This window comes from Pseudorasbora parva, chromosome 5, assembly GCF_024679245.1.
Source record: "Pseudorasbora parva isolate DD20220531a chromosome 5, ASM2467924v1, whole genome shotgun sequence".
NCBI lineage: Eukaryota > Metazoa > Chordata > Actinopteri > Cypriniformes > Gobionidae > Pseudorasbora > Pseudorasbora parva.
Window position 1 is genome coordinate 10,010,353 of NC_090176.1, and position 12,226 is coordinate 10,022,578.

A 12,226-nucleotide genomic window follows, 5' to 3' on the forward strand; every position below is an offset into this window, starting at 1 on the left:
CTGCTGTCCTTGTAGCCTATTTCTCAGGTCTGTCTTCAACTAGAAATACAGCAAATACAAACACTGCATGAAGAGATTTTAATGTGGCAGGGGCTGTAGGTATACTGATATCATGTCAATATGTCTTAATAAATTAATAATGGATCTGATTAAAATCACTATTCAGTGTGGAAAAGTCACGCTCACAAACTTTATTTGCTTCTGCTGTGGAACACTTGATGGTTATCTAATCAAAATATACTACAGTGATGTTAAAAACAGGAATGAGTTTCTGATTTGTTTATATGTTTCTGTCAGCTGCGTGAGGATACAGTTTGATTCTTCATATCACTAGCTTCAAATATGCCACTTCGCTGCATAAAAGCGTCCAGATGGATATAAAAGAGTGCAAATAAAGTTAGATGGTAGCAAAAGTGACTTCAGACTTGCGTGTGATTTTGTTATATTGTTTTAACTGCTTGAGGTAACAGTTACTAATGGTAGCATCCGCCTCGATTGCATTAATACAGCATCTAGTCAACAATTAATTACTTTATAGTGATAGTAAAGCGTACTGTACATACCGTTTTGTTTTAAATGCGTTTTTGAAGTGTCCCGCTCTGCTGCGTGCAGTTTCACGTGTCAGTCGCTATAGCAACGGCCACAAGCTCACCGCGGTTACGCAAGCACTTGTTTGCACACGCTTGCAGTCTTCCGAATTTATTTTGTAGTAAGTAACAAAAATGCTTTTTTTGGGAAAATGTATTGGAGTGAAAGTATACATTTTATGTAGGAAATGTAGTGGAGTAAAAGTAAAAGTTGACAGAAAAAAAGTACAGATTTTCCCCCAAAATATTACTGATTATGTGAAGAGCTTGCAGCGGCGCTGGGAATACATTGTAGGGGAAACACTGCAGTTAAAAAATATCTTTCTAATTATAAAAGAAACAGAGCGCACACCAAAACTATAGGGATAACGGCACTGTTGTATCCGCACAGCATTATATTGGAATCACTTTCAGATTTTTTTCCAGTTATAAAAACATTGACAGCCAATCAGAATACATCTTGCTTTAAAGAGTTTGAGCATTTAAAGTATATAACAAAACATCATCTCATACAGAATGATATCGTCCACTGGTGTGGACGCTAATATAGTTATCATTCTTGGTGTGAAAATTATTATTTCTTATCCTTTTTTAGTTCTTAAAGTGACAGTAGCCTAATAAACCAGCTGCTGTCTGTATCATTAAAGGGGGGGTGAAATGCTGTTTCATGCATACTGAGCTTTTTACACTGTTAAAGACTTGGATTCCCATCCTATACATAGACAAAGTTTTGCGCGTGACTAGAGCGAGAGAGGAAATGCACGGCCATAAACTCTCATAAACTCTCAGCTGCAGATCCACTTTATTCCTATGGGTGACTTCAACGCTTCAGCACAGCATTCTGGGAAGGCAGCGCTGCATTTGAACCGATTTGAACGCAGAAATGATGGGAAACTTCACAACATCGCTTCAGTCGTGTCGCAAAAGTGGATCTCTACCGTTTACTGCTGTCACAGGACTTCACCAAATCATACCAAAGAAGTGTGTTTTTGACGGAGCGGTCCCAGCGATAAAGGTTCGGTCCTGCTTTGGAAGCAGCCGGTGAGTGAAACTGCTTCAAATGTCTGAGCTGTCGGCTATCGTCGCGTGAGTAAACATCAGTAAACGACACGATCTCGTGCTTCGTCATTCAAATGCGCTAACGGTTAACGTTACTCCATTGTTGTTCTATATAACGTTACACTAGTCTGACGTGCAAAACCGTTTTGCTTGCTACTGCTAAGGTTTAGTCGCATACAATAATCCATAAACCGAATCATGTCCTCATAAACTGCGAGTTAACACACAAATGTTGACAGGCCACTAAATACAGTACATACCACAGAGACGGACGTCCTGCTGTTTCTCCTGTTCAATTTATTTCAGCCTCCGGATCTGATTCTGGATCATATCTGTATTAGCTGAATCTGATTGATAGCGATGGGTTTCTCCACGCTTGAGGACGTCACCGCTTTGTGCGCATTCGTCATTCTTTAGCTCCGCCCACATGATACGCCTCCAGGCGCTCGGTTTTTTTCGGAAAGACTCGGTACAGCCCATATTTCTTTTATAAATATAATAAAACTAAAGACTTTTCGGAGATATGAAGGATGCAATACTACTCTATAGGTACTCAAGATTGACTGAAACTGAGTGTTTCACCCCCCCTTTAATGTTGATCAAAGAACAAAAGAAAAAGAAAATTCCATCAGTGGCGAGGAAAGAGTTAAAGGACTGCTAAACAAATTTGGAAAATTTTAAACTTACATCCGACTCTTTGACAACTGCCTATTTTTCACCTAAGGCAAAGATCATTTCTTCACTGATTTGCTTAAAAAAAATTAACTATTATCAAAATTTCTTAATTACTTTTGAACATGCGCCCAAGCATCAAACTTTTAGACTTTACACCTGCGATATCCCATCATATTGTTCATTACTACTTTTGGATTACCACTTACTCTTGCTAGCATTTCCATATCTTAATAGAACAATACCGACCAATATTTAAATCTCTTAATTGCCTTTGTGTGCTCACGTGTGTCCAAATCACTGTGGCAGCTGTGCTATAAATACAATATAGCTAAATCAAACTCTGGAGGATCACTCACATCATTATACATCGTTTAAATTTAATTGGTCTATATAAATAAAGTTCAGACGGCAACTTTTGGTTGTTGCATTTAACTTTTTTGTTTTAAGCTGGTACATCAAATTGGAGTTGATGTGATGAAAGAAATGCCTTTAGTTCACGTACAGGGGCTAGGTGCATAAACTTAGCCACTATGTTAAGAAGTGTCTTAAGAACTATTTTGTCCAACTAGCAATTAGTCAAAATGTAATCAGTCTTACTTTTCTCATTCAAATTGAACTGATCTACCATTTTATGTAACAGTTAAAAAAAAAAAAGTTAGGACCAGTCTTAAAGAAAAAAATTAGATGACTTACTTTTAAGACTAGTCTAAGTGGTTTATGCAACCGGCCCCAGGTCAGGGGGTAAGACTTTTCTTTTTGAAATCACATTTTTATCATTAAATGTTAATTTGTCGGCATTACTTGATAAATTAGGCATTAAGAAGGTCTTTCTTTGTCATTTACTGTGTGGTTTGAACATGAACATTATTTGTGATTTCATGTTTCTGTTTGTGTTTGTCTGCGTTACCTTTGCGTAAAGGCTGAGGCATGGTGAGGATGAAGATGATGAGGAGGGACGGGACGTCTCTAAAGAGCATGGGCACCTCAGGACGTTCATCATCACAGAACCTGCACACAAAACACAGAATCATACAACAGTAACACACACAAACTCATGATCACTACAAACAAAAAGCAGGCATCTAAAACATATTTTTTTTAAATTGTAACGTAGGTGCATGACACTATCTAGCCCACACAACAGCACAACTTAAATCATCATGTAAAAGCAGGGCCATCACTGTGGGCGAATATTCAAAGGAATTTTACTGTAAATGTGAAATAGGTAGGCAGGTTACATAAAAAAGACCACAATTAAAATATAAAAAGAAAACAGAAAATGTATTTACTTAAGACTATTTGAGTGTGTGGGACTGAGTGATGTCCATTAGAGCAAAAATCTAAACTGAGCTTTTGTGCACAGTGTCAACGAATGGTGTTTGAATGTGGACACACACACACACACACACACACACACACACACACACACACACACACACACACACACACACACACACACACACACACACACACCCGGTTAACAGGGACTCTCCATACTGTATGTGTAATGGTTTAACCATAACCCATCCTGTACAAACTGTATATTTTCACCCTTCCCCCTAAACTAACCATACCCCCAAACCTACCCATCACACATACATAAATAACACTGTTTGGTATGTTTTTTTTTTTTTTTTAAGTTATTTGGTCTATGAGGACACAGGAAGTTGTAATACCCATGTCATTATCCAAATACACCAGTACACAACACATCAGTTGTGTTTTCATGTTTTATGGGGAGTTTTCATAGACAATGATTTTTATACTGTACAGAAAACGTTTTACATTTTCAACAACAAACAACAAAAAATTACTTGATTTATAAGCGGTTTTCCTCGTGGGGACCAAAAAGTGTCCCGAAAAGGACAAGGATTTTGGATATTTCCACAGTGAGCGGAAGTCGGCAACTTTCAGCATAGTCAGTAGCTACAGACCTCCAAAGTTCATGTGGCCTTCAGATGAGCTCAAGAACAGAGAGTGTTTCATGGAATGGGTTTCCATGGCCGAGCAGCTCATCCAAACCTTACATCACCAAGTGCAATGCAAAGTGTGGGATGCAGTGGAGTAAAGCAAACCACCACTGGATTCTAGAGCAGTGAGACGTGTTATCTGGAGTGACCAATCACGCTTCTCTGTCTGGCAATCTGATGGACGAGTCTGGGTTTGGAGGTTGCCAGGAGAACGTTACTTGCATGACTGCATTGTGCCAAGTGTAAAGTTTGGTGGAGGGGGGTTATGGTGTGGGGTTGTTTTTCAGGGGTTGGGCTTGGCCCCTTAGTTTCAGTGAAATTAACTCTAATGCTTCAGCATACCAAGACATTTTGGAAATTTTCAAGCTTCCAACTTTGTGGTAGCAGTTTGGAGATGGCCCCTTCCTGTTCTTACATGACTGTGCACCAGTGCACAAAACAAAGTCCATGAAGACATGGATGAGCCGAGTTTGGTGTGGAGGAATGAGTCCTGACCTTAACCCGATAGATCACCTTTGGGTTGAATTAGAGCGGAGACTGTGAGCCAGACCTTCTCATCCAACATCAGTGCCTGATCTCACAAATGTGCTTCTAGAAGAATGGTCAATAAGTCGCATAAATCTTGTGGAAAGCCTTCCCAGAACAGTTGTTATAGCTGCAAAGGGTGGGCCAACTCCATATTAAACCCTACGGATTAAGAATGGATGTCCTTAAGTTAATGTGCATGTATCGGCAGGAGTCCCAAAACTTTTGGCAATATAATGTATATTCTCTCTCTTAACCCTAACCATACCCATTACAGAAAACGTTCTGCATTTTTTTATTTTCAAAAAACAAATAAAATGGAACATAAAATGCATGAATGAACACATTAAATGTATGTCTTTACATTTGATGATGAATCAAAACGTAAAACAAAGCAAAAGACTGACAACAAGCACATTTTCTTAACATTTCACAAAAAGTTGAAAGTAAAACATGGTGACATTGTCTGATTTGTTAATTTAGTGGATGACTTTCACAGTAAATGTAATTATCTGTGTCTGCGGTTACCTATACTTGAGGAGAACCGACTACACATCCAGTAAAAACCACACTAAACACCAGCAGCTGAGGAAAAAAAACACTGAGCAAAGCGTTCTGAGAAAAGCTTGTGCAGCCTTCGAGTGCAGATGACACTTTCATATTCTGCTACCAGAATGCAATGACATTCAGTGACTTTACCGTCCAAACACAACCCTCAGATCATCTTTTTTCTGTTTGACAAGTGATTGCGAGCAGGCAGAAACAGGGACAGCAGTAGTTTTATTCTAATGGCTGTATTAATAGCTCAGCGAAAGTGCCTGAGGGTTGTAGTGACAGAGTTTTCCTTCAAAAACCCCTAACAAGGTATTTATAACCACAGCTGCCTCCCCTTTGAGTCGGAGTCCAGCCCGGCTAACGGTCCTGAGAGACGCACAGGTGAAAACTGTCTTACCACCATAACAAAAGAGAAATGAGGGCATTTAACCAGACTGACAGTGTTAAGTGCCTTTTAAACAGAAGACATGATGAGCGGTAACCTCCACACTGCCATAAACCCTCAAAATAAAATCGCAGCACTCATGAAATGTAGTGCTGCACACCATAATTTGCGAGATGCAGCCGTTATTGGTCTCTATGGAAACCCCATTTGCTCTAGTGTCTCTCTCTCTCTCTCTCTCTCTCTCTCTCTCTCTCTCTCTCTCTCTCGCTTTCAAAAAGATGCAGCAGCAGTCGAGAGACGACACCATAAAAAAGCCAAAGAGAGTAACAATAATACTTCTTTTAGAAAACACCATTTATAGCAGAAATACTGTGTATCAGCTTTATCAATATCCAGTCTCGTTTGAGATTCATTAGAAGAACGGCCTCAATTATTATTATTATTATTATTATTATTATTATCAAATAAAACATTATCAATATTGAAATAAATAAAAACAAATTATTTATATTTTTTGATGAATAGAAAGTTCACAAGAACAGCATTTATATTAAAATATAGAAATCTTGTGTAACATTATAAATTATAAATTTAATGCAATTTAACTTCAATGACTTTACTGGCAATGCATCAATGGTAGTAAGTGGTCACACAAGTTCTTTAGTCTAAATGCCATAATTACAGCAACTTCTCTGATGTCTGGATCTCTCTTCAGGATTATGGGTAGTGTAGTTCTACAGCATGAGAGCAGAAATTTAACGTTACATAAAAAGGATTGAACTCTAAGGGTGCGTTCACACTTGTCATGTTTGGTTGGATTAATACGAAACCCTGGTGCGATTGCTCGGTTAGTGCGGTTCATTTGAACATATGTGAACGCTGCCATCCGAACTCTGGTGCGCACCAAACGAGCGGACCGAGACCGCTAAAAAGATGGGTCTCATCCGCTTCCAAACGAACTCTGGTGCGGTTAGATTGATATCTGAACGCAACATGGACCAAAGACATGGAAACGGACCAAAAACCAGACGTAATGTCACAAGATGCGACGCAGAGTCAGCTGATTTGACGACGCGGAAAGATCGGTGTATCCAAAATGAGTAACGTTAACGTTAGAGGGCAAACGTAGAGCACAGAGGAAGTGCCTCATCAATATTTGGTCCGACGAGCATGTTTCGAAAATGCTAGAAAAAACACACAAAAAGCACACCTGGTTCTTCTCATCAAAGGACCTGTGCTGCCCATTATTAGCAGGTGCAGACGACAGAACGGCCGTCTCTTTTCTGCACAACGGAGGAAATCCTGCTGCTGTTTTGAATGTTTTGAACATTTTATGAGCTCTTCATAAGTTCTCAGCGGGTAAAATAATGCCATATGTAGGGTACACGCATAAAATGATGGCGTTTAATCCGGCACACAGCATTGTTTTGAATGTTCGGTAAGCGAGCTCCTACGTCATATAGGCCAACCAATCAGGTTGTGAGTGTCTCCCTATGCCTTTGGTTCGGTAACTCTAGGTTCGCTGTTAAAAATGCCAGTGTGAACGCTAAGCGGACCAGGACTATACGTTTTGTTTTTGTTTTTTGGTCCGGACCAAACGAACCAAACTAACCGAACTACAAGTGTGAACGCAACCTAAAAATATTTTGCTGTGCCATGACCAGTTCAGGAAGACTGTGTGTGTGTAGGTTTGGCTATACTTTATAACCTCCAAATATCCTTACTTACATTGTGAAATCTTATGACAACTGAATAGTGAGGTCATTTTACTGGTCTTTACTTTAGAAAGACTTCTAAATCGATATTAGGCTTATGAAGATGTTTTTGTGTAAAATGAGTGTTTTGCACATGTTTCTGTGGTGTGTAGGTTTAAGGGAGGGGTTGTGTTAGGTCACTGAAAACATCATTAACCTGATATAAAATCATTGGAAGTCTATGACACGTCCTCCCTAATACAGTGTGTGTGTGTGTACTCACTCAGTCTCTCTACTGTGCGTGCTCTGTGTGAGTCTGGTCCAGGGGTTGTATGCCGAATCGATGCTGTAGAGACGCATGTGCATGGCCAGCACATGAAACAGCTGATCTGAAACGCACAGAACGCACACACACGCAGGTTAGTGTGTGTGTAAAACGTGATAAATGGAGTTAGCGTAAAGCCTCTAGTTGTGTAGGAGGAAGTGACAGATATTAAACGTGTCCTTTTACACACATATCAATGCCTTTAACACATGCTGTGCCCAGCAGAAGCAAAGCCCGATGACCCTGCAACTTCACCTCGGCAGACAGATTACAACACACTCTGAGGAAGACAGACAGGCCCGACGCTGGGAACAAAACTAAACGCATTCGTCCAAATGACTGAGGTTTCAAGACTGATGACAAGGAGAAAAACATGAGGCTATGTTTGTAATCTCATTACTTTTACGATTTCTGCAGTTTATATTCTGCATAATCACTAACGGTTAACTGCTTGGGGTCTGTAAGCTTTAGTGAACAATTAAATGCCGGCTGCAAAAAAACCCTGTAAAAACAACTATATTGTGAAATATAATTACTGTAGTCAATAATTTCATCCCTTAAAACTTATCTTTATAAATCACCAAAATTACCTATTTAAAAAAAAAAATCTGTGAAAAAAATGTATTCATGCCTTAAACAGCTTGAATGTAACTCGACACCCTTGCTTTATTTAGTACGCAGGAGTGATGAATATGCAAATGAGCCCTGCCTCCACTCACTCATACAAGGCTCTTCTAGAAGACAAAAAGAGGACATTCAACTCAGTTATCAGACATTCAGATGGCTCTATGACTGTGACTCTTTTCTTGCAAGAAAATAAATCTTTATAAAAAGACAATCGGCGAAGGGTTGTCTCTTATTCAGTGATGTTAATTTGTGCCACAACACTCATTTTAGCAGCCAGCATAAGCTCTATAATTGATGATATGTCACCGTGTTCATACCGTATTACTCAACATCCAAGCCTGAATGGTTTCGTAAGCCCAGGTAGAGCGGCGTTTCCCATTTTACTGCAGATAAATAGCCGTGATGGCATTTCGTTCATGGCAATTCTCGTTCATCTTTAATAATAGGCATTTTATGTACTAATTCCATTTATATTAGACTTTTCCTTCCAAAATGTTTGTTTGTAGCAACAAACTTTACTAGGCAACCACCAGTAGTGGGAACGCCCACTAGCGACCTCACCGCCAGCGATTGGCAATATGCAGAGACAAAGTCGCTGGTAGTGAGAATGCAGCTTTAGAATGCCAACGGAGAAAGGCACATAGTTCAGTGTTATATATATCATATAGATCATTAAAACAGTAATTTGTTAAAGGTACCTGATTTTTTACATTAAAGGGTTACGTCAGTTTGCCTCATCTAAGGATTTTTTAGCCAGAAACTAAAGACTACAGCCAGCAGAGGGAACTATTACCGCATGTTTTTAACCCACACATGCCCGGTGGGAGATCGCACTGACAGCTCAGCTTGCCGCTGCAGGCATTCATTTAAACGGTGCGGCCGGTGTCATGACAAATCATGTCCCCTATGAAATTGTGTCCGCAAGGACCCCCAGAGCGATTCTATTGGCTGAAAGAAATTTTAATAGGTAATCTGTTCAGAGCCTGATTACAATTCTTACAAAATCACATTTTGATTTTTGCTGTTTAAATTTAAATTGTGTTAAAATAGTCTTTAATGTCTTACAAAGCATATGTTTCATATATTAGTAGTATATAACTGAAGCTATAAGTGCTTATATAATCATATAAGATATATACAAGCATATCTCGTATATAATCTTTTTTTTTTTTGGTGCACCTGTTCTGTATATTGCTGTTTTTTTTGTTTTTTTATTCTTTATTATTTACATTATAGGTACATTACTATGTCATGATTTTGTATTGGTACTTAGTTCATCAGTCAAAATAATTCAGAACATGTTTTTGCTCCCATAGCAATCAAATATATATTTTAAATAAATGTTTTGCGTGTGTATGCGTGTACTTAGTATGGCAATGAATTCATAGTTTGTTTTTAAACAATTGCTTGTCCAGAACCATGTATAACAACTTTTGATCAAGCATTTAAAACCGCTACCAGCGGACACGGTTTCATAGGCGGACAGGATTTGTCATGACACCAGCGGAGCAAAGTGAGTGTTTCAACTTCTCAAATTAATTCCTATTAAAGTTAAGTTTCCAAAGGCATGAACTGAAAACGCGCCAGACTGAACACGCGCTGTGAATGACTGCCGCAGACGTGATTACCTCAGCTCTCATCACAAGCTCATTCATCTTATTCGTAATCTGACTCCTGCAGCGTTTGTGACACTCCCTCAGCGGCTCAATCACATTATATTGAACAGACACGTTGAGATTTTTAATTGTAGTGTCTGTTCTCTAACTGAACTGATTTTATGAAAATGAACATGGTGGGGAAAGTGATCCAGTCACAGTGATCCAGTAGCGGTGGCTTTGGGAGTGGCCTCGTAGGGCAGCGAAGCATTCTGGGAGTTGTTGCCTTTCATCCCCACGAGACAAAAATACATTTTCTGTCTTTCTCAGTCTAGAAAGCACTAAATTGAAAAATAATTTCACATTTCTACTACATTAATGACCCAGTTTAAATACAAAGCTTAATGCTAAATCACGGAAGTAATCCTTTAACAGAAAAATATACCGGGGTAGCCTGGCTTCTCGAGACTCCCCTGCTTCTCAGCAGTTATTAATATGCTGAAGCGGCACCCCTTGTGACGAGATTGGCTACAAGGTGGCCAGGTGATTTTAAGTGTCTTTGGTTCACTGCAGTTTTAAAGAGAAAATACTCAGCAATGGTGTTGACTTATGAATTTGCACAGGGTTTGTCTTAAAGGGGGGGGGGGGGGGGGGGGAAAACACTCAGTTTCAGTCAATCTCATGTCAATCTTGAGTACCTATAGAGTAGTATTGCATCCTTCATATCTCCGAAAAGTCTTTAGATTTATTATATTTATAAAAGAAATATGGGCTGTACCGAGTCTTTCCTGAAAAAAACAGAGCGCCTGGAGGCGTATCGTGTGGGCGGAGCTAAAGAATGACGAGCACACCCAAGCGTGACGGTGACGTCCTCAAGCGTGGAGAGAAACTCATGGCTATCGATCTCAGCTAATAGATAATGATCCAGAATCATTCGGAGGCTGAAATAAATTGAACAGGAGAAACAGCAACATCAGGACGACCGTCTCTGTGGTATGTACTGTATTTAGTGCCCTGTCAACATTTGTGTGTGTTTACTCGCAGTTTATGAGGACATGATTCGGTTTATGGACTATTGTATGCGACTAAACCTTAGCAGTAGAAAGCAAAACGGTTTAGCACGTCAGACTAGTGTAACGTTATACATAGAACAACAATGGAGTCCGTTAGCGCATTTGAATGACGAAGCGCGCGATCGTGTCGTTTACTGATGTTTACTCACGCGACGATAGCCAACAGCACAGACATTTAAAGCAGTTTTACTCACCGGCTGCTTCCAAAGCAGGACCGAACCTTTATCGCTGGGACCGCTCCGTCAAAAACACACTTCTTTGGTATGATTTGGTTAAGTCCTGTGACAGCAGTGACTGTGGAGATCCGCGATGTTGTGAAGCTTCCCGTCATTTCTGCGTTCAAATCGGTTCAAATGCAGCGCTGCCTTCCGGGAATGCTGTGCTGAAGCGTTGAAGTCGCTCGACGTCACCCATAGGAATAAAGTGGAGCGCGGCGCGTCAAAAGTGTTCACGGACGAGTTGCTCTGCACCTGAGCGAGTGTTTACGGCGTGCATTTCCTCTCGCTCTATTCACGCGCGCGCGCACCCTACCGGGAGAAGAGCCCGTACGGCCCATACAAGGACCTTCCGATCTATTAATGTCAAGCCGACTCATACTCGAAAAAAACTCACCGAAACCTGTGAGAAACCGGAAGGAGTATTTTTAACACGGAAATACTCCATCAAACGTCCAACATTAGTTTTTGAAACTTTGTCTATGTTTAGGATGGGAATCCAAGTCTTTAACAGTGTAAAAAGCTCAGTATGCATGAAACACCATTTCACCCCCCCCCCCCTTTAAAGCATATTAAAAATATCACAGACATTTAAACAACGTTAAAAACTTAAAAATGTCATGTATTCCTGTAATCAGAGCTGAATTTAGCATCATTACTCCTGTCTTCAGTGTCACACAATCCTTCACAAATCATTCTAATACAATTTGATGCTTTACGGTTGTTTTTTATCATCATTGTTGAAAACGGGTGTGCTGCTTAATATTTTTGTGAAAACCGTGATAGAAAAATTTATGTTACTACTGTATTCCCAACAAACCTAAGAGACACTAGAGCCAGACTGAAACTAATGGTCACATACACTCATCATTCACTCTAAAGATGGAAGTTCATTAACCTACTTCTGTGAGCAGTACATCTAGTGTAGGTGACTGCAACGG

The 12,226-nt window shown here is 39.8% G+C and overlaps 1 protein-coding gene across 4 annotated transcripts in view; it reads right to left on the minus strand.

The window, feature by feature from the left end:
* Positions 1 to 12,226, minus strand: part of ubr3 (ubiquitin protein ligase E3 component n-recognin 3) — a 120,736-nt gene that overhangs the window by 20,068 nt on the left and 88,442 nt on the right. For all 4 annotated transcript variants that reach the window (XM_067443213.1, XM_067443211.1, XM_067443212.1 and 1 more), the window contains 2 exons: positions 7,734 to 7,839; positions 3,229 to 3,329 (listed from right to left, as the gene is read on the minus strand). In XM_067443213.1, coding sequence (XP_067299314.1) covers positions 3,229 to 3,329; positions 7,734 to 7,839 — 207 coding nt within the window. The remainder of the gene's footprint in view (positions 1 to 3,228; positions 3,330 to 7,733; positions 7,840 to 12,226) is intronic.